The sequence below is a fragment of the Pteropus alecto genome, unplaced genomic scaffold, assembly GCF_000325575.1.
Source record: "Pteropus alecto unplaced genomic scaffold, ASM32557v1 scaffold20, whole genome shotgun sequence".
NCBI lineage: Eukaryota > Metazoa > Chordata > Mammalia > Chiroptera > Pteropodidae > Pteropus > Pteropus alecto.
The window spans coordinates 12,072,795-12,100,643 of NW_006436298.1; the positions used below are offsets into that span (position 1 = coordinate 12,072,795).

Here is a 27,849-nt window from a genome sequence, read left to right on the forward strand (position 1 = left end):
ACTTCCAATACTACAATAAAAGGATGACCCTTTCAAACCTTTCTGGCTGGTACTGAACACAATGTACACAAAGAGACACAGCTTATGATCTTATTTTGGATTAAACTGATATCATTTTAAATTAATAAAGTAAAATGTGTTATCCAAAGAAAAGTTTATAATCACCAGAACAACTGAAATTAAATGGCTGCCAGTAATTGCCTCGAAAGGGTCTACCAAAATGTTACGAAAAGGAAGATTTATTTCACCATGTCCTTGAATTGCTTAAAAAGATACATATGATTATAGGTAATGCAACCCTTACATATCTTCTATTTTAGTAGGTTTTTTCTTTTCTTTTCTTTTCTTTAAGCCAAGAACTCTTTCTCAAAGGAAATCATATGCAAAGCTGCACATATGAAAGGCAGGCAAAGGTGAAGCCTGCCCTGTTTGGAACTGTGACAAGAGCCCAGCAGGCTGCACAGTCTAGAGCACAACCGTCTCCCTTGGTTGTTCCAGTGGCAGTGCTACAGCATCCTGAGGGTGGACGTGCACACCTGAAAACTGCTGAATTAGTATATTAACCACATAATTCAGAATAATGTCTAGATCAGACTACTAATAAATGGCAAAGATAAGAAATTATTTAGCCCAATTCCAGTGTATCAGGACAATGACCAGACTTCATTTCATGTTTGTAACAATTACCGTTCACAGAGTCAACATGTGTAAATAAAATATTGAATGCACAGATTCCCAGTTTTTCAAATTATCTGTCAAAAGAATAAATATATATGGTAGAGTGTAGAACCTAACTTCTTTGTTTTGCAAACAGCTTTAAAAATGAATTTTATCTAAAATTAGAGATAAAATTGAAGGAACAGAAACACAAATAAACAAACTGCAAAATCAGAGATTTTAAAGTTTGCTACATATTTTTAGAAGACATGGTAAAAAAAATAAATATTTTAACTCTAATTTCTACATAATGACAAAGCAAAGGATCACTTGCTTATAGCTACTGAAAACAATTTGATGGTGATAGAAAAGTAAAATGAAAAGTTTTATTAAATAGTGACAGTGGGTAGGTAAGGCAAAATTGCCTATAACTTTACACAACAGGAAAAAAATATCTGAATAGCATTCTGGAAAGGAACTGGCTGAAATCAAACAACTAGTTATTAGCAACAAAAATCTCTTCTCAAAGTTACCATTTACATGAAAGGGCCAAGACTTTTGCAGCCGGGATATGTTTCTTAATCGAACAAAAGTGCCATGAAAAGTTTACTGTGCTCAATGATAAATGAAATTAACTTTATAAAATAAAAGCACAGATGGATAGAAAATTGTCGTCAATTTAAGAGGCCTATGTGGCATAAAACTTTTATTTATGAATTAAAACATACTTAGATTTTTAAGTAGAAGAACCTAAACACTTTTTTTTTTATATTAAAATTAAGATGAAGTCAATATTACAAAACACCTTCTGGATCAAGATTTATTTTTAAACTTTTTAAATAGTTTTTAATACTAACAATACTAAGCCATTGTAAAAAACATTGATGAACACTTTAAACATTTAAGCTCCTTAAGTATCTGAAAGCTTGACATATCATCTAATGCATGTATTATGACCATTTTTCCATTTTATGTACATTTTTCTATCACTTAAATACTATGTATTTCTAATCAACAAAAGTGAGATGTAATGCGCATTCAAGGCCTATTCATTCAGTTTGTGTACAAATCACTATAACATAATTGGTGAATTTTTAGTGCTTTATTTTCTATACAGCTGATTTTTAAAATCTACAATACAGCTTTCTAAAAAGACAAAATAGAAATATTACAAGATTAGAATAAATGTGTCATTCTTGGAACATTTAATGATTTCTTTAAACAAGTTTAAGACTTACACTTAAACGTTAAATATATACCATACTATATAACATATTGCAAACTAGGTAATAAAAAATTTTTAATTGTCAATATAGTGAAAAGAATAAGGTAAGCCTCTAGGTTAATCTGCACAAAATAACTTCACTTTAAAGTATATTTAAATATTGATTTTACTAAAACTCTATAAGCTTAAGTGGAAAGAGAAAAAACATTTTAGAAATATAAAACTAGGAAAAAGTAGTTTAAAAGTTCAATAATATTTATCTATAAAGGCAAGAAATTATCTTAGGTATAAATTCACATGTGTTAGAATCACTTAGGTATAAATTCACATGTGTTAGAATCATCTACTTTTACAAGTGAGTCCTTCAAACAGTTGGGAATTAAAGATGTAAAGATTGAAAAAAAATCCAAGATTTGGCAATGTCACTATGTAGTGACTCCTCACAAAGGCCTCTTGCTAGGTATCATACTAAGTTTATACACTATGCCATTAAGTATGTATCAAATCAGTGCCAAAACAATGAATAACTATTCTTGCATTTATATTGCTCTGCAGCTTTCCAAAAGAACACAAGAAAAATGAGACCTCCTTCAATATGCAGATATCTAGATTTTACTACTCTTAATGTTTTATACATATTTTGTAAAGCTCATCCATTTTCTTAGTATATTTTATAAGTAGAAGATTGGCCAACACTTACCTCTTTCCAAGGACTGACAAACTGTGTACGAGCATACCGAGTTAGCATGTGGATTATGACCACCTGCCCCCACTCTTCTACATCAACCAGTAAATTACACAGCTTGCGGTAATTCTTGTGAATCAAATCTATTCTATCCGGGCACACTTCTTCAAAAGCCATCACAACACTACCAGCTACCAGCTAGAAAAGAAAGAAATAGTAACTCATTAAAAAAAAGTTTTCCTACCATCAAAGATTCTACTCAGGTGTTATAGAGGGGAAATGAGTGTTATGACAATGTTTAACGTATTCGGGCATTTAATTAATAAATGATTATACATGTTTAAATAACAAATAAATTTTAAAGTGTCACCCCCTCAAATAATATTTTTAATAGCTGTAACATGTCTACAAAGCTAATATTTTTCTGCAGTACTAATGTTAGAAATTCTGGTAACTTTCTATTTCAGGTTAAATTTCAATAAATTGTTCATACACAGATTAAATATATTCGTCATGCACATTTTTCATTTTTAAAGCTAACCTACATTCTAATCTAAAGATTCATCATTTAGTACATAATAATACTCAGAAAAAGAATCAAGACAATAACAAGGACATCATGCCAGTTTAAAATGAGAATGACAATAATCTCACAATGAATTTATCTTAAAATGTGTGTGAGGAACTCATGTTTTTGGTACAAAAATACTTTAAAATTGCACACATTTTAATCTACCTGTTAATTTTTACCAATATAATGTATTTACCAAAAACATATACAAGCTAAAATTTTAGTACATTTTTATCATTTACATAACAAAAGGCAATTCGCTCTATGATCAATTAATGAACTATAAATGCTGTTTTTGGAATTGTCACGCTTTTGCAAAGTGCCGAAATCAAGACTTCTTTGCTATAAAGATACAAGCTAAGCAAAAATATGCAATATACAAATACTTCTATATATGTACCACTGATAAATGTAGAGTTAGCCAACAGCATAATACAGTTTTGAAAAATATAAATTAATATCATATTCTTTCTGAACAAGGATCTTCATTTTAGTGTCTAAAATTTCCCCAATGACTTAAAATAAGCAATTAAATAGAAATATAACTTACTGAAATGGTACTTTTTGAAAAATATTAGATACAATGATATTCATATTTTTAGTATTTGTCCCTCTACTTGGCTGACATTTAGTTTATTAATATGCAACCAACGATACAATTGAAAGAAAACAGCTCAGAATATAGACTTGCTATTATGCTAAACAAGTTTCCAGTCCTGTGGGGATTTTATGAATTACCAATCAGTATAAACGTGAAGCTGCATTTATTGACTCCAGCCCTGCCCATGTACTGGTGCCCGCTGGTCCCAGCATGTATGCACCTCAATTGAAAAAGCAAAGAATTGATTATTTGTGTGAACTAAATAAAAATGTATTATATGTATAATTTTCTATTTGCTATTGATACGAAAAGGAAGTTAAGTTCGTGTTTTCAACTTTATATTTTGATATCTTCTGCATAAATAAAGCTTCAAAAATTATATTCTTTGATAATCACATTTCTAAAAGAATGGAATTAATATCATTTAAAATCTCTTAAAACTAAGTTTATGACTATTTAACAAACTATCAAACTATAGAATAACAGTATTTGTGAAATATATTTATACCTGTATATATTATATATGTCAATCATGTTAATATAAGATATATTTATCAATTAGTAAAAGGTGTTCAAGGACACCTTTTAAGTTCTAAGTACCACTTAGAATAAAATAATCTACAGAAATAGTAATTCAACAGTTTAAGAACTACTATGTAAAATGAAGTTATTTTGCCTAAGCCTACAGATTCTTATTTTCAGTGTTTTGTAAACACCAAACAATTAAAAGAAAAATCAGCTCCCAGATGGTATTATATTTATTATATCAAGAGCTGTAGATACCATATAATTCTAAAGTACTAACAAAGAACATGAAAAAAGAAAGAAAATAATTACTTAAGTACAAATAAAGTTTAAGGAAACCTAAAATAATTAGGAAGGATGTAAAGTACATTCACAAAACAAAAATGTTTTAGATATTTCATTGTACGGTTTAAACAAACTGGCCCTAGGCTAAACACTGCCAGAAGAATTGATAATTTTGGTCTATTTAATGTTCAATATTCTATAAAACTCCCAAAATTAAAATAAAATGATCTACTCAGATTTTAAAACCAAAAAATTAGTTTCCCCAAAACAAACAGTTAATTTCCATCTCACTGTGTCAATAGTAGCTTTTTATATAAGAGGAAAAATAAATCACTCCAACAAAACTAGCAATGAGCTCATCAAATTCAAATGCAGTTTTCCATTTATGTATTTTTTATATTAAAGCAATAAACATGGTTCATTTATCTTCCCTTGGTTGCCACGTTTTTCTGTGCTGTTGCTATGAACTTCAGCCATTAGCTGTGCTCCAAGGTAAACTACATGAACCATCAACAAAAGTGACACCCCATCTATGGAGTTCATATTTTCTCCAGATTATCTATGCTAGTTGACAAGCTGGTAATGAAAAAAATCACACTAAGCAAATGGTTCCTTTAATAACAATAAATTTTCTATAAAATTATGAAGGGTACAAAACGTTTCCTTGCATCTATTTTGTCATGAATTCTAATTAACGTTGCAAAAACCTGAGAGTGCTGGGTCATCACAAGAAGTGCATCAGGATTTGATTGATAATATGGTATAAGTTGGCCAATGCTGCCAAGATTTTCTTCTCTTAAATTAATAGCCATCCAACCTGCCCTAATCATACAGCCCAAATGATATTCCCCTTCTTATTTCAATTTTCTAGAGGCATGGAAAATGGGAAAGATAAGTCATTTATCTTCTAATAGCTGGATAATAGATCTATCACAACAAAACATCTGCACAAACTCAGAGATGTGGGTTTTCTTTTTTTTTGCTCACAACAGGGAGGCTTTCACCAACATTAAATCAATAACTTATAAAATAGTGTCTTAACCCCACAGTTTAGTTATGAACTATGAATATATTCATTAAACATCATCCTACAGCTAAATTGAAAGGAAACTTTGTCATTAAAAATATGTAAATAAACAACTCCATTTTTCAGTAGCCATTGACCAAACTCTGAACTCTGTTTTCAATTAGAAAGTTAAATGCCATCAAAAGGATTTCTTTAAAATTAACCTGATAGGAAAAGAAAATAAATACCACCCTGCTTCCGAGGTGTTCCAGATAAGAGATTATCCACTGCTATGCTTAAATTGCTCAACAAATATGGATTTCTACATTTTAAAAAAAAAGTTACAAATTTAAAAAATGAAGGTATAACTGAACATTTGAAAAGGTTTGTGGTAAAGAAGTGTTTAGGATATGTTAGAGAAGACAGGATGAAAATGGTAAATCTAGAAATAGAAAATGAAACATAATAAGTGATTAGAGATGACAGAATATAGATAAAATATTCCCTTTTAATTTCACTGACAATAGTTATGAGGTATCTATTATAGCTTTAAAATTTTAGATACCTTCAGACAACAGTTCCCTAACTTAACACTAAAATGTTCTTCCAGTTATCTTACCATAACTATATTCCCAAACCCAAAGTGATTTATTTTTAGAAGAGAACTATTCATATGACAAATAATTGGTCTTTAGTAAAAGGGAAAAACCATTCTATTTTAATATGTTTATATTGCCATCTTTCCTTAAAATGAGAATTATAGAACTATTTTTCTTTGAGATCTAAATAAGAAAATCTTCCTTTAGGTTAAAATAAGCAACAGAAAGTATATCTCAAAATCAAAAGGTTAAATGAAGAAAAGTTTTTAAATAGATTAATACCTTTCGAATTTATATTTAACAGCAGCAATAGCAATGTCATCATCATGACAATGGTCGCAAGAAAGAAGCTCCTTCTGATAATGCATTCCTTTTCAAAATGTGGAAATAAATTAGACCTAGTTCTTCTAATAAGGAAATTCTTAAACAAAAATAATTTATTGATTTTAAACGTCAGTGCTGACATTATTAACTTGGAGGAGAGAGAAAACATAGCTGTCTTCTTTCAATAAAGTATTACATGTGACAAGCAAATGTAAGAATAAAGATCCATAAAATATATGTATGGATATCAGAGCATTGTTAACCTTTCTGTAATACACTATAATCATACAAAGAAAAAAAATGATCAGAAAACATTCTCAAAATAAAACTAATTTAAATACTGAGTAGAAAAGTTAATGTTACCTAGTGAATCTTCCAATTCAAGCCCAGAAAAACTAAAGACAAAACCTATGTCCTAAGCATAATTAAAACACAGATAATCTTCAAATTTCAAATTACATGAAAGTAGGAAAATAAGTCTTAAATCCCAGAGAGTTATCTTTCATGCTTATATCACAAAACTTCACAAAGCCCTATGACACTCTAATAAAAACTGCCCACAACAAAGCAGACAGGAGTTGGTGGTGGGCATAAGAAGAAACTGAAGTCAACAACAGAAAGAGAAAGAGTACTCTAAGTGTGAAAATACTGCAAAAGATTCCTGGTAAATCAGAGCAGATTATGAGGGAAGGACTTCATTACAGGGAGTGGGAGAGAATTAAATGAGGCTATCCTGAAAGGGGAAAGTTTCAAGGAAAAAAAATGGTTAGAAAAGAAGTAGATAAAGAAGAGTCCCTTAGAAACTGTAAGGGGACAGAAAAAAAAAATAAATAAAAGGAAAACTTTACGTCCTACAAGTGAAAAAAAAAAAAATCAAAATAATCTTATGGATGCCCTCCAAAAAAAGTCATCTAATAAAAAAACATACCTTGCTATTCTGAGAGGGGGCTCTTATACTAGGAATCTTGCAACCTCAAACTCAAACCACTAACCCTATTGAAAGAAGTATAAAGATGCAAGTAATCTGCAAGTATTGAAAACAGAAAATGAAAACTAATTCACCTGATGAAAATTACCCACATACAAAAAATCAACGTTAAAGCAAAAGAAAACTGTAACAACACTACAAAATGAATTAAGTACCTTCAGAGAAGCCTTTGAAGATCAGAAAAATGAATGTGAATCAGAAATTCAAAAACGAAGAACAGAAATGAACAAAAGACATTAGGAAGAAATGAAACAGGAGTTGATTGAAAGCAGGAAAGAAACAGAGGGAAAAAAAACATCAGATATGATGATTAAATTGTAAGGTGCCTCAGAAGGAAATAGTTGAATCAAACTTTAATAAGGGGCATTAAGAAAAAGTAGAAAAAGAACCAAGGAAATAGAAATAATGTAAAGAAGTAAAAAGGTTTAGAGAAACAGCAGTTGAAACGTAAAATAGGCAAAAAAAGATCCAACTTACATAAAACTGAAATCCCTGAAGAAAAAGTTAACTGAACAGAATTAATATTTAAAACTATAATCTTTTTTTAAAAAAAACAAACCCACTACTTTACTAGAAATAATATAAGTTCTGAATTTACATTTTGAAAAGGCTCAATGGGTACCAGGAAAAAGCTGATTCACTTTAAGTAACCTTGAGACACCATATAATACTATTATATTTCAAAGATAAAGAGAAAATCCTCAGGGTCGGCATGTCACTTAATGCAGACACATTACAGGCATTTTCTTTAGACTGAAACAAGGCAAGGATGCCCACCATCTCTACTACTATTAAACACTCTACTAAAGGTATGAGCCAATACAATTAGATAAGAAAAATTAGTCATAAGAATTGGAAAAGTAAAACAACTTCTACTTGCAGATGATGTAATTCATTTTCTAGAATAAACTATGGAGAATGAAGGACAAAACTAAATCAAACAAAGAACGAATTCAGTAGAGATAGTATTTAAAATTACCGTACGGAAAATCAATAGCTTTCTTATATACCAATATAACGAGTTCAATGATATAATGATAAAGAAATTTCAATTTATAATAGCATCGAAGAAGCTAGACTAAATATAAAAAGCAACTCTAAACCAATATTTAACTCAGTAATCTGTATCTCATGCTAGCAGTCCTGAAACAATACTTTCTCTGCATTTTGGAACTGAGCAAATATGTAAATATGCTGTGGATAATGGGAGCCAGATTTCCTAACGTTGAATAAGGTGAAAAGGCAGGAAGCTAGAAGGAACTCTGTGCTGTTACATGGAATTAGAGGTATTCAGTATAAACTATCGCTGTGTAATATAAATAGAAAAATAGATATAGATGTTTTTAATTTTTAAAACATAAATATATACTATACTACACTTTAGAAAAAAAGAGTGCCTCATAAATGATAGACCATCAAAGTCCCCAAAAGATCAACCTATGAACATTGGCATGACACAAACCATTTGTGAGACAAAACATTAAAAATAGTAGTAAACATCTAATTGCAAGAATGTAATAAATTCCACAATCATTCAAACGCATATGAAATACCTTCTATGAAAAGGTACTCTATTTCTTCTACTGTGTTTTAGAAATAAATGGTCAGAAATCAAGAACAGACATTCCAAATTTATAAAGAAATTGTCCTTTACATTCCTTTTTGAGTATGTCTTCTCATTTGCCATTATTTATGGTATCAGGCACTGTGCTGAGGGTTTTATGTACAACAATTCATTCAATACAAACAAAACCTTTATACATTAGAATTATAAGCCTTACAAGTTTGGAAACTGAAACTTATGAAGGCTTGATACACAGCTACCAAGCAGCAGAAGTTCAGACACAAATCCAACTCTAATTCCAAAGACTATAATTTTCGCTTGTGATGTACCTTGTTTGGGAAGACATGCACACATTACACATGGAGATTTCATTTCTAGGCCATGCAACAAATTTAGTGTATAATGTAGCAGAAATCATGGTAAATTACATTAAAATAAAAGATATTTCTTGTAGCTCTTACTGTATTCTCCACAGTATTTAGCAAATGTCTTGTATACAGAAGAAACTAAATGTTATTTTATTATTACTAAAATCAAGTTAACCACTATATCAATAATATTGATTTCGTATCTGGGTCATAGAAGCAGATAACAAGTATACCATACAGAAGACAGAAAGGAATTAAATTTCTTGTCTCTGTCTTCATTTATTGAGCAAATCTATATTTGCTTACTTGCTACATTATACCAAATACTACAGAAGGAATGCAATTAAGCTTTCTGTTACATGACAGACTAAAAGAAATTTGCTGATTGGCCTAGGAATGAAATCTTCAAGTATAACCTCATGTAAAATCCAGTATTATTAAAAATATATAGTGAAAAATTCATTAAAAAAAATTAAAATGTTTAACAGAACATATTTACTTAATGTAAAAAGAAAGCGGTAAAGAATAAGGAACAAAAAAGTTATGAAACAGAAAAACAAGTAAAATGGAAGCTGTAAATTCAACTCTATCAATAATAACATTAAATGTAAATGGATTAAACTGTTTAACCAAAAGGCACATCTTGCCAAATTGGATTAAAAAACAAGATCCAACTATACTTGATTTAAAAAGTACCAACGGGTTGAGAGTATAAACAAAGAAAAAGATATATCACGCAAACAGCTACCCAAAAAAGCTGGATTGACTATACTTACATTGGACAAAATAGACTTTAAAATAAAAAGCATTACTAGAGGCAGAAGGGCATTTTATAATGAAAAAAAGAAAACAATTATAAACATACATGCACCAAACATCAGAACTCCTAAGTATATTAAGTAAACACTGGCAGAATTAAAAAGAAAAAGAGACAGCTCTACAATAATAGTAAACTTTAATGAATATTTTCCATAATAGATCACAGGGTAAGCCATGTAACAATAGCTATTTGGGGCTAGTGGCTACTGTATCAGATAGCTGCTATATATGGATATATGCTCCTTGGTGGTATCATCCTAAAATCTGCTGAGATCTTTTCCTCAATAGTTGAGCCATACAGGTGGGTACAGAAGCCTCCATCACAGACACCATTACACCAGGTTCTCCAGAGGTCTGCTCACAGACCCCATGGGTCATCACTATTCCTAGATCTCATTATCACTACACAAATAGAATGGGAGTGGGGCAGGGAAGGAGAGGAGAGATTACATTCCCAAAAGATATTAGCCAGTAAGATCATTCTTACCAGTCAATAAAAGTCTTATACATACGAAAATATGTTTTTTTGAAAAAACATATTTATAATATTAAAATGCACCCCTCTAATTTTTCAGTATCTCTTTAACACTTCTTAATACTTCATTTTAAAACAATTATTTGTTCCTAGGTGATTTAGCCTTTAAAAATCCTAAAAAAGCATTGCTTGAAATAAAAATTTTGCCACTAAAATCAGTCAATGATTTAGCCACAGATTAAAGAAAGGATTTCTTTTTGCTCTTCTTCAGACTCTGATGACGAAACATGTAACAAACTAAAATTCTAAATGCAATCCTCTTTACATGGCCATTTTTATTCTTCAAGGATTTTAATGAACTCCAATAATATTTATACCATTTCAAAATCAATATGAAAAATTATATCAAATATACAGTGGTAAAATGATACTCTGTAAATAAAACACAATTCTTTTTCACAGTTTAAGTTTCCTTTAAATATTCTTTGGGGGAGGGAACACCTCCTCAATTAGAGAGGTCTTTTATTTCTTTACCCCTATCATGTCATGAATTCACAGAGAACGGGTTCCAGCAGCTCATGCTCCTCTCCACTGGTTCTCATGGTGTGCTTCTCAGGGTGGAGCAGGCTGGCATTCCAGTTGAACCTAGGTACCTTTCTCTTTGGATTCCTTCTTTTTTTGATCATTTTCCCTCACACATTTCTAAGAAGCTATCCTGGCTCCTGGAGTACCTTAATGTGCTCAACACGCACATTAATTCTCTTGGCAAGAACCTTGCCCTTAACTTGTTTGTTTACAACAATGTCAACCACATGCTGGGTAACACGATAGTCTCTTCCAGTTTTGTTATGGTAACATTTGAGGGGCATTCCTTTTTGAATAGCACTCATTTCCTTGATATCTACAATAATTTCTGGTAGATTTGCATGTATGTGGCCAAAGGAACAACTCTATATTTTTTAAAAGGCCTAGAGAACATATAGCAGGTGCCTCTCCTATTTCCCTTAGTATTGGTCATTTTGGCAAATTACCGGAGGATGGCAATTCTGGCCAAAAGGTTAAAATACAATTTACTTCAACATAAAAAGGCATTACTTACTGTGCTTTTATCCTTCAGAAGTTTTTCAATGACTTCAATTAACATTTCCTTCTGCTCTGGATCAAGGCTAAGACATAAAAAGAACATACATTAAATTTTTTCCCTTTAATTCTAACTTTAAATGAGGCCAATGATTTCAAGAATATTGAGAAATTTTAAATTAAATTTTAAATTTTAAGTTTAAAATTTTTAAATTTTCATTGTAAAAATAAAAACAAACAGAAAACAAATTTAAAGTAAAATGGAATGCTTTTCTCTCAAATGGCTAACCTTTCTCTCTAAAGTTGCTGATATTAATTAAACCCAGATACCAATACCATTAAGAAAGTATTTAAAGAACAAATTCACTTCTAAAAAAAAGTTAGAAACCCTTAAGAAATTAACTACAAGTAAATAAACCACAATTTTTTTTTAACTGTGGAGATAAAAATAACAGGATGATAATCATTTTTTTTAAACTATGGATATATAATTGTCAAAAATAAATATACAGAATTTCCAAATAAGAATTTTGTATCATCCTAGTTCACTGATGCAGACATGTATTATAAAACCTGCCATCTAAAACCAAGAAACATAAGCAAAGGCTTACATAGGTACAGAATTAAGAAATGCATCTTAATAGCAGCTTTAAGCATTGAGATATTGACAACATAATTTCTTCCCAACATGGAATTCAATTGTTGGGTTACTGAAAAGCTGAACAATGGGTATACCAAGATAAATAAGATAGAGTTTAGTAAACAGTCCCAAACATAATCACATCGTATAACAGATAAATAAAAGGGATTATGAAGATAAAGAGGAAGAGCACAATGAAGGCAGGAAGGTTAGGGAGGATTTCTTATAGGAATTGACATCTTAGAGGAATCTTAAACAACTTGACATTAGAGCTGGAGAAAGGAGGAAATTTTCTAGGTAGAGACTAAAGGAGGAACAAGAGATGGTAATGAAATAAAAACATTTTATGAAGAGGATTAACCAACAGTACTGAACTACTAGACTGTAAATTCAAGGCAAGGAGAGTACAAGATGAAGCTGAAGAAATAAAATGGAGCCCAGTGATAGACTTTTAAACCATCACAGTAAACTCTGATCTTATTCTACAAGTTTATAACAAAAAAAGACAATGAGTGAGAAGCATGTTATCTGACAGTTAATCTAAGAAAATGAGTTTTTACTTTGTACAAGCATTATATGTTTATTATTAATCATTATAATTATCTGAACATTCAACCTTTCAATTCTTTCAAATTTCAGTTCCAGTCTCTCTTCTCTAAGCAGTCTTTCCTAACTTATGCCATTCCATTACATCTTTACATTATGAAACCCCATAATGCCCTAACTATTAAAAAGCATTTTTAGTGTGCCTTTGTATATACATATAAATCATATGTTAAAATCTTATTCAATTATAGATTGCCTTTAATTACTTGGCAGATTTGATTTTTTTCCTCAAATATGTGATAATACATCCCCTACTGTTTTCAAACATTTTACAAACATAACACCAGTAACATAAAATAATCTTGATAAAAGCTTGTAAAATAAATGGTAACAGAAAATAATACTAAATTATCACAGGTAATTTTTTTGGCAATATGTTTACCACAGAGATCAAGGCATTATATTTTAATAAAAACATCATACAAATACGGTATGGTGCTATATTTAAAAATTAGTATTTAAAAATTATTTAATAAAATAGCTCTTGTAAAGAATCAGACATGGAAAAACAGAAAACAAAGTAAGTCCAAAGGATAACATACATACAACTCTACCCTACAATAAACAAACAAAAAATCTTAATTTTCTAATAATATATGTGTATGTGTACATGAGAGACTATATAAATGGGAATTAAAATTCTGATTATTTTTAAGTTATAAAATTTATAAATTATCCTAGGCTCTAATAGGCTCACAAGTAAAAACCTGCATAGGGTCTCTAAAACCGAAACAAAACTAAAGATGTCTTAAGAATGTGGGAGAAAAACATAGTCACTGTGTGAACTTAGAACAGACTAGTTCTAAGAGCTAATAAAATAAGCCATGGGCTATAACATTACATATAGCATTAGAGATCTTTGATACTAACAAAGCACCTACCTGTATAATTTTTGAATTGCATGGGCTGCATTCTTCCTAACATATGGTGATAAATCAGCAGAAGCTTCCTTAATAGCGAGCATCATAATCGGTACAATAATTGGCACTCTAATACTTGACAGAACTCTCAAAGCACTTGCACGAATTAGTTGATTTGGGTCCTAAAAATAGTGCAAAAATATTCATCAAACTTTCAAATTTACAAAATTTCAAAGACATCTTTATGACACAGTTAATAGGTTCTTTTAGGGTGCAATATAACAATAGCAAAAAAAAAAAAAAGCTACTTAATTTAAAATAAACAACCAGTATATGGAAATGGATAAGGAAAAAAAGAGAATTAAATATTTACTTCTCAGAATAATGTTTTAACAAGAAAACTAATGATTTCAATTCTAGTTGATCACTGATTACTAAACATGCTAGGTTTTTTGAGTTTTGTATTAAAATGCTGCAGGTCACAAATTTTATCTTTAAAAGAATCATGTCCCCTCTTTGCATACTTTCAACAAATAGTTGGTATAATGATGAAGATGCATGAGAATGAGTATGCTGAATATAAACATACAGAAACTGAAACGTAGGGCAAGGTCCAGTTGGTTATATAAATTATTTTCTAAGGGTATTGAATAGGCACTGTGAGAGGCCTTTCAACTCTTCCAAAAACACTACTGTGCCACTTAGTGAATTATTGCTCCACTTCTTTAAATGACACACCTATAACTGTGCAGAAACCCTGTAGCTATTTGCCTGTTCGCTCTATTATTTACCTTCAGAGCTCGCTGAAAAGTACTTATGGACAAGAGTGCCAGATCCTGCTGTTCTTCGGCATATCGAACGAGGTAAACATATACCAACTTCTTGATCTGTTAAAAAAAAAAATCATTTAATCCTAGCCAGAGTAATTCAAAATTCTGTATTTTCTATACCAAAATTTATTCTTAATTTTCTTGAAGTAAATAAGTGAACCTGGTCATAGCTTAGATTGTAAAATAAAGATAATATACTGTAGAATAAAAAATGACAACAGAAAACTCTTGTAAAATAAGAATTTTAATAATTCAATCTATAATAGTAACATCCTATCGAGATGTCCTTCCTCTTGAAGGGAATAAAAAGTCCCTGAGTAAAACTCATAAAAGAATATTAAAATATTAAGTGAATTGCAAAAACATTTTCAAAATGAGGGATACAAATAATAGAAAGAACTTGGGCTCTGTCCGCTAACTATGTGGTGTAGGAAGGAGCTTATGTTTCTTCATCTGTCAAAAGGTGCTGGAACCTCAAATCTGATTCTATAGTAATATGCACATTCCAATATGCATTACATGATATCATCTGCTCAATAAGAATAATATGTGACAATAATACCAATTTAATGTAATAAAAATTCCAAAAGTCAGGGAGTGTGTTCTGAAAACTGTTTTTAAAGACAATTTAATCGCTAAGTTTATAACAAAATTATGATGAACAGAAAAGTTAAATGAAAATTGCTTCCTTCTGTCACTGCTCATAGCCTGTATCTCCCTTCTCAAATATCTTCAGATAGAACTGCCTGATTAATCTCCTTATGTATCACTATAGTACATACCTAAGTTTATGAAATGTTCAAAGAGCATAAGAAATGAAAGGAAGTAGCTGGAAATAGCTAGAATTGATGCTGCAAAGGAGAAACAGTGCTACGCTGGCCCATATTTTACATCATACTAATTAATCTATAGTACTTTCAAGACAACTGTTATGGCCTTCTTTCCTTCACACTCCAATTTCTCCTGACAGAGCACAGTTTTGCATTCCTTTACCAACCTTCTGCTCACTTCTGAACTCACTCCAATTTGTCTCTATTTCTTTCAGTGTGGCATTCCAAACCACAAATGAAGTCTAAGCAGAACACACTAGATAAGACTTTGTTCCAGATATGGTGCTTCCACTGATACAACTCATTCTTAATTTTAACAATATACATTTTCCAAATGTACTATTGACTAAATCAACCCATACTTGAGTACTGTCCTAGTGAGGTTTTAATTTTCTTTTAAAAGAAGGGCAAGATCTTCCATTTACCCTTAAAAATTTTCAACAACTTAAATTCAACCCAAAATTATCCTAAGATAATTTTCGACCTTAATTTGTAATTCAATTTATTTTGCTATTCTTCGTAATATCATGAGCACAAGTGAAAACTTAATGAACGTATTTTCTACATCATCATTATTAACAAAAATGCTAAACACCATTTTAAGTTGATATCAATCCATTATTCCATACTATATCACAGGGTCATGGGTGAAAGTAACAAAAATTTATTTCCAATTACTTTTTATTGCTAAATGAATCCATAAAATCTTAAAAACAAAATCTACAATCCTTAACTCAGTACTCAATATAGTCCAAAATCTGTCTCAAACTTCCCTTGTAGTCAAACAGAAACAGATCCAAAATATAACTTGCATTTTTTATTTCTATCTCCATTGAGGTTATCACCTATTGTTCCCCAAGTTCCATTCATCAAAATCTTACACAAAAGCAAAAATAAAATTATAAAAAGTCTATTAATATGTGAATAGTAAAATACAGTACATCCATATAACACTATACTATCCAGCCACTACATATAGAATTAAATAAATCTACACCTGACATTAAAAATATGTCCTTGTAAAATTTTTAAAGGTGTATAAAAGATACACACATATCATATTTTTATCAATCTAAGATAGACCATCAATTTTAAAATGCACCATTATATCATGAACCACAAAGAAAGAAATAAAAACCCCTGCCAAGCATAAGTCACCGTCAATTGTTAAGGTAAGTCCCAACTGTAGATACTTTAAAATAGAAAACAAACGTCTTAGAATGAACACAATACGGAAATAATGGTAAATACATATACGGCACTAACTATGTGCCAGGCATTGTTCTAAATGTTTTCTTAGATTAATTCATTTTATATTCACTACTCAATGAACAGGTCTTACTATGCCTATTTTACAGATTAAGAAACTGAAGCACAGGGAAGTTAAGCAACTTGACTAATAAAGCACATCTATTAAAGGAGAACCAGGATCCACACCAGGTGAACATAAAAGTTGAGAAATCTATACAGTCAAATGTTAACAATGATTATCTCTGGATGCTGGCATATTTATTAATTTTGTGTTCAGATAAAACAATAAAGATATTTTCACTTTAGGGATGAATCTTATCTTTCCAGACATCCACCAACACAAAATGATATTTTCTCTAATTATAAAAGTATTTTAAATCTCTTCTTTATAAAAATCTCAAGCTGAAATTATTTTTAAGATCCCTACAAAGACAGCTTTTTCTGTAGCGTTGGCAACATACAGCCACCAAAACTGTTGTAAACCTGTTTAACAGATCATTAAAAACCCAGCTAAATGAACAAACTTTTGGAAGTTAAGCAATCTGTGAATGTTAATCAACCAGGAACAAACTCTCTCCAAAAAAAACACACCTCTGACTGCCAATCAATCAATAGCAGTCTCACCTAAGTGACCACGCATCTACATATGGTCTCAATCCACTTGGTACCCTGAAAGTCCATAAGCCAAGTGGAACCAAGTGATCTTATACAAATGGGTTCCCAAATTATGTGATAGTAGTATACAAGATGGCAACCAAATGATCCAAAATATAACCAATGTATTAGATTATTTTAAGTGGAAATACAAGTTTTTTAAATTCTTAAATTCCTAAATTATAATTTAAGAATTTAAAAAATTCTTAAATTCTTAAATTATAATTTAGGAAGCACATATCTAATTGAGGTAAAGATAATTTTCTCCCCAACCAGATTTTAAAGTTCCTAAGATTACAACACTTATAGGTTCTGATTTACAGTAATTTCAATGTATCAAATCAACACACAAGAGGTATTTAAGTAGATATTTCTCAAATCTACCCTGGAACGAACATGAGGTTATTTAGTTCAGGAACCATTCCTTACTTATTTATATATTTATATACTCATCACATTGGAGGCATATACTAAGAGCTCAATAGTTACCAGTTGAATGAAAGAAACATCACAACCCAATGGCAGACTGAAAAATATGAAGATATTTTTCATTAGACTGCTACATTTAGGATCTAAGTTACCACCACCAATATAATTCACCGACAATCGACATACTACGAGGAAATGATAAGTATTAAGAAGATTATCTCCAAAGTCTTTAATTAAGAAATTAATTATTTAGAAATAATTAAGAAATTAATCATTTAAAATATTCTTTCTCCTTACTAATTATATTCGTATCTACAATTCTCTGGAAAGTTTTGAAAGAATGGGTTAGAGTCCACCTATCCCCTCATCTTGTGATTTCCCAGTAACACCTTTATTTACCAAGTAACTGTACAGCCAACTTTTTAAAGCTGAATTACAAGCTCCAGAATATATCCAGAGGTTTATATTGGCAACATTAAAACATTCAGAAACACAGCTGAGCTGCAGGTATTGCTATAATTACTCACTATTATAGAAAGATTTTGGTGACTGTCATAGTAAAAGTATAACAATATTAAATCACAGAAGGTTGCAAAACACTAAATTTGTTCTAGTTCTGTTATAAGATCAATCAATATTGACCACAAGAGGCCTATGCACTGACTGGCTGCAGGTGTGCAGAGAAAGCCTACTTTCCCTGAAACCATTCTGTGACCAGAAATGGGAGTACTTAAAGCTCCGTGACTACAACATTCTCTGATCAGTTACTTTCATTCAATGTTACAACACTCCTTGCTGTAAAGCTAATCATAGCAGAGCCCCAGTAGGCTGGAAGAACACAGGCAGATCTTTTTAATTAGTTTATCAATACTGGTACATCAAACTTCATGAGTTATTGACTAAACCTTTGATTATTTCTGTACTATAACCACTGATTGCTTACTAGGTCACTTTTGGTATCATTTGACATCGAATGGCAGATGACGTATAGCTCAACTGTGTGTCTAAGGGAGCATGTACTTGTAAAAATGAAATTTTGCACTTGATAGCAATAAAACATCAATCAATTCTTTGAACATAAATTTTGAAAAGCTTATGTCAGTTTTCCCAAAACATCTAAGGATTAAGCATGTTTCAAAAAACTAAAACGATATTTCAAGAACAAAAGAAATCCAAACAAATCTAATTATGTTTATAGGGACATTTTTATTGTAGAACATTAGGCAGCATACCAGAATCTGATTGTAAAGGAAAAGATGAACAAATAGAAAAGTTCTACTATTATAACTGAAAAGTACATACAGCTTTGAAGGAACAATAACTACTACAGAATTTTCTGTTTATAAGAAGACTACAAGTTCAGGGAGAACTCGTTAATTTATAACCAATATCTAAGGAGTTGGTTATTTCTACCCATATTTAAAACATAACAAATTTATACCAATGCCAGATACCTCCCAAAGGACAGCTAATATCCAATGTTGATAAGTGGTCAAAGACACTAAGGTGGAAAGAGGAGGAAGAACTCACCAAACGGCAAGGACTGCTCTAAAAGGGTCTATGATGGGTTCTGAAGCCAAGCAACCTGGCTTTGGACTTTGACTCTTCCACAGACTAGCTGTGACCTTGATCAGATAATTTAACTTTTCTGTTACCTTGTCTTCATATACAAAATATAGAAAATGACAGAACCAAATTCACAGGGTGATGTGCGAGGGGGTACTATTGTATAATGTTATTTGAAAGTAGACTGTGATAACTTACAGATGTATATTGTAAATCCTAGTGGAAGACTGTAATAAGTTAAAGATGCACACTGTACACTCTAGAAGAGCATCTACCGAATAAACAAAACCAAGAGATGTGGCTTTAATTATAATATTAATCCTTAATTATAAGTGAAAAATTTTCCCTATATCCTTAATTTCTACCTGTTATACTCCATTTATCTCCATTTAAAATATCTGCCCTGACATCACCAGATCTTTGAAAATATTCTTCAGTGGACACTGTTTCTTCTCCCAAACTTCCCAGAGTCAAAAAGACGACCAGGCATATTTCTTGATGATCACAGTTGCTAACAATGGGCAAATAGGAGGCATGTCTGTTGGCATTTTCACTTTCATGCAGATATCACAACTTCTACCAAGCAAACATACCCTCCTCAAAAATCAACAAAAATCTAGCGATACTTAAATATCTTATGTTGCATTTTAAGTAACTAAAAAGTATGATTTTTTTTTTACAACAAAACAAATCATGAAAATTATGAATCAGAATGGTACCTCAATATTTTTACTGGCCACATTCTTCACAACAGCAGGAAACAATTCAGATGCATTTTTCCCTTTTGCAATCATCTGAAGAATTAAAACAGATTATTAGAGCCAAATCTTTTTAAAAATTATTCATTTGAAAACAAACCATAAATTCCACATTATTTAAAAGACTGAATCAGCAAATAAACTATGGAATTAACATGTTAAACTGAGTTATCTTACGTATCCCAACCATCTGTGGCAAAGAGCAATCTATCTCTTGCATAGCAATATAAATACAAAAATACACAGACATTTTAAGGAAGAAATATATAATAGTTTAAGACACATAATAAAATATTTACAACAGTTTTCTCTGGCTAATAGGATTGTAAATACTTTTTAAAATATTTGTACTAGTCTTCATTCTCCAATTCTTACATTAAAGAGGTACTGCATTTGCAATGGGGGTGGAAAATAAATGTTATTTTGCACAGAGTCTTTTCTCCTTGGTTTTATTTCATAGGTTCCTCTACTTCTCCAACTATTACTTTTTAAAGTTCCCTTCACCAAGTTCTCTGTCCATTCAAGTTCTGTGTACCACCACCTATTCGGGCTACACTATTCTACAACTTCTGAAATTGCTAAGATTTCATTCACTCTCATGACTTAACTCTAACCTTTATTGGGATCAATTCCACAAACTCTAGCCCTAACTCTTAGTTCCACTTCTCTAACTGGGCATCATTAGATGTCTCTCATCCCAAAGTAGTTATGTCTAAAACCAAACTAATCTTTCATTAATGCTAGAATTTCCCTTCGCACTGCTACTGCCCTAGCATAGTCAGTAACCTCACAAAGGACTTTTTTCAACAGTCTCCTCCTCCTATCCATAATGTACATCGCTGACGATTTAATATGCTTAAAACACTATTTTGCACGTCAGCCTCCCTCGAAGATTTCAAAAGCCCCTGACTGCCTAAGAGTTCAAACTATTTCACTTAATATTTAAATACCCTCACAATTTGCACTAATACCTCTTTTAAGCTCATCAGCCATTATTGTTCTACACCAATGCTACTATGAAGATAAACTGATCTATCCACTACCAGTATATTCTCTGGCTCCTTTACTGTGCGCCTGTCATGTTCCCAACCCAACTCTTTCTTATTTTTTTAAGTTCTAACCTTTTATCTAATCAAATTTTATCATTCTCCCTTGCTAGAGTCATCTCCTAACACCTAGCTCACTATGGCATCCAATCCTAATTTCCTCTGGAATATTTTAATCTACATTCTTCATTTGAAATTTCCAATGTGCTATCTTTTATTTCTGTTTATTTCAGTTTTATGTCTACCTGTATTCCCATATCCTTCAGTTTCATTCTCAGAATATATCTTTATGTTCTTCAATAGTCCAGACTTTGGTAGCCACAAAATAAAATTTTAACTACAGGATAATTTTTTGGAAAGAGATTCTTAATGAACTACACACCGTATCTAAGAAACTATCTTAAAAAATAGAAAGTATTAGTTTTGTGAATTTACGACAAATGTTTTATAAATACCATGTGATACTTTAAGCATTACAATCTCAGTTAGCAATTTCTCAGAAGACCTTTCTACATGACAGCTTTAAGATACTCTAAAACAAGCTAGTCCTTTCATATTCTATTTCCTTACCTGTACTATTATTTGAGTATTTTGTAAAATCTGCTTAGTTTTACAGAAAGTTCACGAAATACTTCAGCTAAAACATCTTTATATGATTTTTACACCTCTCTCAATTTCCTCATCTGTAAAATAAGGAGAGAGGGATTAAATGTTCTCTAGGGCCCCTACCTTCAGTTACTCAATGATTATCTAATGTAAGTCAGAGATCCTGTCCTATTACATCCTATTCTAAGGTTTCCTCAACTTTAGTCTACAGAATGATATTCAAAAAGATGCTAATACATAAGGGAAGAAAAAATCCTACTGTCACATTCACTCAACAAATATTTGCTGAGAGGACACTACATGCCAACGACTATTCTAGGTCTTGGGGATACAACCAACAATACAAAGTCCTTGCCTGTTGGCAATGAGTCTTTCTACTGGGGGTGAGGAACAATAAACGAATGTAATATGAGAAGTGGTAAAAGAGAGTACTATGCTTTGGTTAGTATTTGCATGGTATATATTTTCCCATCCGTATATTTTTAATCCATCTATATCATTATATTAAAAATTGGGTTCTCCTAGGGAACATATACTTGTATCTCGATATTTTCATCCAATCTGACAACCTCTTTTAGTTGGTGGCTTTAGATCAATTATATTTAATATAATTATTGTATTTATATATAGGTCTACGATCTTATGTTTTCTGTTTATTCTCTGTGTTTTCTGTTCTTCTGATCACCATTAATCCCCATTACTTGGTAATTTTTTAGCACTTAGTATTTTAATTTTTATATTGACTTTTTGACTATATCACTTTGTATAACTTTCAGTGGTTCTTCTAGAGGGATTATCAGATAAACAGATAATCAAATCTTTTAGTCTACTTAGAATATTGTACCACAACAAATAAAATGTAGAAACTTTACAACCCTATAGGCTCTTTTAATCCCACCTCCCTGCAAGCCTGTATGTTACAGCTATTATACAATATATTACATCTACATCCATTGAAAACCTTTGAGAGTGGTATAACTTAAGAAGAACAAAATTAGTCCTTTATGTTTATAAGATATTTGCCATTTCAACTGATCTCAATCAAAATCCATCTGCTATCATTTCCCTCCCGCCTGAAGAACTTCTATTACAGTTCATTAAAGCAGATCAGCTAGAAATACTGTTTTTCTTCACCTGTAAATGTCTTTATTTTACTGTATTCTTGAAGGGTATTTTCACTGGATAGAGAATTCTAGGTTAACAATTACTTTCCTTCAATACTTTAAAGATGTTCCACTGTCTTCTGGCTCCCATCGTTTCTAATGAGAAACATGGAGTTATTCGAATAACTGCTCCCTTGTATGTAATGTATCATTGTTTTCCAGGTGCTTTCAAGATTTTTTCTTTATTTTTAGTTTTCAACAATTCAACTGCTATTTGTTTAGAAACAGTTTTAAGTTTATCCTGATTGGGGTTCGCTGAGCTTCTTTCATTTACAAATGTATGTCATTCATCAATCTAGGAAGTTTTCAGCCATTATTTCTTCAAATATTTTTCTGCCTTAATCTCTTTCTGTTCTCCTTCTGGACATATTTGTTAGATCTTTTGATATTATTCAACGCGACCCTGAGGCTTTGTTCATTTCTTTTCTTTTTAATATCTAGTCTGCAAATTGACTAATATCTTATGATGTCTTTAACTTCTCCCTCTTTCTGCTATTATATCCATTCTGTTATAGAGTCAATCCAGGATATTTTTTATTTGAATGATACTATACGCATGGCAGAAATTTCAATAAATTTCTATAGATGTGGTTCTCTTGAGATATTTTAGAAAACTATCTACTCATTAGTTACCACCATCTGAGGAATAAGTGGATATAGGATATTCCTTCCCTAGCACAACTTACCATTTGATCATAAGTGGCTCTAATATTACCTACTACTGAAATATAAGACAAGTAAACGTTCAAGTCTTTTACCCATTTTTAATTGAACTGCTGCTCTTCAGTTGTTGACTTGTATGAGTTTTTTATATTTTTTTAGATATTAATTCCTTAACAGATATGATTTGAAAATATTTTACCCCATTCTGCGGGTTGCCTTTTCACACCGTTGATGGTGCCCTTTGATGCACAATTTTTATTTATTTAATTAATTAATTAATTTATTTATATTATGGTGACATTGGTTAACAAAATCTAGTAAGTTTCAGGTGTACAATTCAACAGTAAGGCATATATATTGTACTGTGTGTTCACCACCCATAGGTAGATTTCTTTCTGTCACCACATATTTGACCCCTTTTACCTCATCTACTTCCTCCCACCCCTCTACCCTCTGGTAACCACTAGTCTACTGTCCATGTCCATGAGTCTCTGTTTTTTTAAATTTTCGTTTTTTAAATTTTGATAACTATTTTTTTTTATTTGTTGCTCGCCTTTCAGTGTTATAGCTAAGAATCCTTCAATAAACCCAATGTTATGAAGCTTTTGCCTTATGTTTTCTTCTACAGGTTTTATAGTTTTAGCTCTTACATTTAGGTCTTTGATTTGTTTTGATTTATTTAAGATAAGGTATAAGGTAGGGATCTAAATTCATTCTCTTGCTTGTGGATATACAGTTTCACAGCACCATTTATTGAAAATACTATCCTTTCCACTGAATGATCTTATATCCTTGCTGAAAATCATTTGACCATATATGAGAATTTATTTCTGGCCTCTCTATTGGGTATATGTGTCTGTCTTTATACTAGTACCACATTGTTTTCATCACTATAGCAGGAAGTGTGAGACTTCCTAACTTTGTTCTTTTTCAGCATTGTTTTGGCTACTCAGGACCCAAATAAATTTTAGGATAGATTTTTCTATTTTTGCAAAAAACATCACTGGGGTTTTGACAGGAATTACAATGAATACATAGATGGCTTTGGGAATACTGACATCTTAATATTAAGTATTTCGATCTATGAAAATAGGATGTCTTTCTATTTATGTGTATCTTCTTTAATTTCTTACAGCAACATGTCGCAGTTTTCAAGTTTATATGTCTTTCTGCCTCCTTGGTTAAGTTTATTCGTAGGTATTTTATTATTTTTGATGCTATTGTAAATGAGACTGTTTAGGAGTTTCCTTTTGGGATTGTTCATTGTTAGTGTATAGACACAATTTTTACATGCTGATTTTGTGTACTTTGCTAAATTCATTTATTAGTTCTAAAAGTTTTTTTTATGGAATCTTTACCATTTTCTAAATATAAAATTATGTTGTCTGTGAACAACAATAATTTTACTTTTTCATTTCCACTTTGCCTTTTATTCTTTTTTCTTGCTATTTCTCTGGCTAAAACTTCCAATAATATGTTGAAAAGAAGTGGCAAAAGCAGACATACTTGTCTTGTTTTTGATTGTAGGGGAAAAGCTTTTAGTCTTTTACCATTGCATATGATATTAGCTGTGGGTTTTTCACATATGACCTTTAATATGTTGAAGTAGTTTCCTTCTAATATTAGTTTATTGAGTGTTTTAACATGAAAGAGTGCTGAATTTTGTCAAATGTTTTTTTCTATATCAACTGAGATAACATGTTTTTTCCCTTCATTCTGTTAATGTGATATATTATAATGACTGATTTTCATATGTTGTTCATATTTGTTTTTAAATATTAAATAATACTCTAAATCCAAAAATCCACATTATTTTTTTTAAACTCAAGGAAAAAAAATAGAACTCTGCTTTAATTCCTTAACAATTTTAACTACCTTCGTTTTCTACAGCAATAAAGATGGTTTATTTCAAAAGTTCAAAATTTTTAATTCATAAATAAATACTGGTTAATTTACAGGTAACAATAAAAAATAAAGAAAAAAGATATTACAGAGTTGCAGACCCAAACACAACTCAAGAATCAACAGCCAAGAGTAAATGAAGAAAAAGAAAATAAACCAACTCTTGATTTTTATCCCAGAAAGTACGCTAAGCAAAACTATTAGAAAACCCGCTAAGGTTCTATAATGAAAAATCAGGCTTGCTTTTAGTAACTGGTCCTGATACATAACAAGATGGCAGAAAAATATTAGCCTTTTAAGCAATTTCCAACCCAAGAGCAAAAAATAAATGAATCCTTTACTTTAAAGTACACACACAGTGAAATACTTTTGTTGAGGGAAGAAAGAGCAAGGGATGGGCAATGTCCAGAAAGATTTAGACCAAAATGTTTGGTATGATCATTAACTCATGACAGTAAGAATTATGTATATTATTAGTTTCCTCTTCTTACATGGACTTTCTCAATTTTTTCTACAACAATAATGTACCATTAGTATTTGGTCTAATATATTTTTTAAATATTTAATCAAAGTATCTGGACCTCTAAAATTACTTTTAGAGACAATACTATCCAACCAAATACCCTGTAATGTGTATGGCTATGAAATAATACATATCAAAATTCCTACTAGGAATTTTAAGAATTTTATCAACGACTTCAATATACCAAATATTCCATTCCTCCACGACTCTGGGTAATCAACTCATCAGTTTTTTAGCTAAAAAAATTATTATGAATTCACTATATAAAACAATACATTTCAAATTCGCCTTAGTTCACCATTGTTCACCAAGCCAAGATAAAACACAGGCAAATGCTATAAACATTAAATACATATTTTTCAGAAATATCACGAAAAATACTGTATGTATGGTTTAACTTGAGTCCTGCTACATAATAAGTGACCACAAGATTTTTAAGTAGGTAGCTTTCCTTCTCTAAGGATGCTCTGGCATACATCAGACATTATCAACATATAAAACATTGGAAACATAACCCCACAATTCTACATAAGTCTCAGATATTACCAAAGAAAGATAACAAAATGAATTGTGACTATCACTAAGGTTTCTCACTGGTAGCTATTGCTGAGAAGATTCTCTGTTCAATCATAGGACCACTGACTGTGAAAGACAGTCAGATATGCCCTGCCAGCATTTTGATATATTTTAGAAAGTAATACGGTAAAACAAACATATAACATTTAAAATTTTGGCAGATTAAAATTTAGAAATGTTTAAAAGTTGTTCACTACTCTGTAATCATAGGAGGTGATAAAACCCTGTATGTAGGACTCATGAAATCCAAATTATAAAGACAAATTAAAAATTACATTAAGAAAATACAAGAAAATTTGAAGTCAATATAAAAATCTGCTGACTGACCTCCAGCAAACTACTTCTACGCAAAAGATGTTTTGAAATGATACCCACACACACACAAAAATTTTTAAATAATATTAAAAGCTTCTACATAACAATATGCGGCTAACTAGAAATCTAATTAAACATTGGAAAAGAAGTTGAACAAATGATTGCTATAATAGCTCACTGGAAAAAGTTTCAAGCAAAATAACTATAAGTTATTTAATAAACGGGGGAATTAGCAAACAATTGTTAGTTGAAAACTGAAAAATATCATTTAATAGCCTTCAAAAACACAAAGTATTTAGAGAAAGTATTAATAAATTAATAGAACTTAAAATTTAACACTAAAAACTACAACACATTATTATCAGAAATTACAGATGACCTAAACAGAAAAGAGACAGAATCATGATTATGGGTCGTAAGACAAACTACTGTTAAAATGTTAATTCTCCCAAAATTGATCTACAGATTTAATGCAATTCCAATATAAATCCCAGAATTTTTTTTTTGCAGACACTGACAAGCTGATTCTAAAATTTATATGGAAATGCAAAGAATATAGAAAAAGCAAAGCAATCTTTAAAAAAAAAAATTAAAGACTTTAAGTTTACAGAAATCAAGAGTGAGGTATTAGCCGAAACAACAGCCATAAAGATCAGTGAATCAGAATATCTGAGTTCAGAAGTGGATCCATATATATTTCATTGAAGGCTGAAACTGAAAGTGGGGAAAAGACAGCTTCTTAGTAACAAATAGTGTGAAGAAATTAGATATGCATGTGTTAAAAAAAAAAAAAAACCTTGGCTCTTACCTCATACCATACATAAAGAGTAATGAAAAATAGATCCAAGACCTAAACATA

General features: G+C 30.9%; 1 protein-coding gene across 1 annotated transcript in view; it reads right to left on the reverse strand.

Moving 5' to 3' along the window:
- The window catches only part of AP3B1 (adaptor related protein complex 3 subunit beta 1), a 215,688-nt gene that overhangs the window by 154,784 nt on the left and 33,055 nt on the right, over nt 1-27,849 (reverse strand). Inside the window, exons 3-7 of the mRNA XM_015590336.1 lie at nt 20,158-20,232; nt 14,670-14,765; nt 13,900-14,060; nt 11,792-11,858; nt 2,583-2,765 (exon numbers count right to left, since the gene is read on the reverse strand). Coding sequence (XP_015445822.1) covers nt 2,583-2,765; nt 11,792-11,858; nt 13,900-14,060; nt 14,670-14,765; nt 20,158-20,232 — 582 coding nt within the window. The remainder of the gene's footprint in view (nt 1-2,582; nt 2,766-11,791; nt 11,859-13,899; nt 14,061-14,669; nt 14,766-20,157; nt 20,233-27,849) is intronic.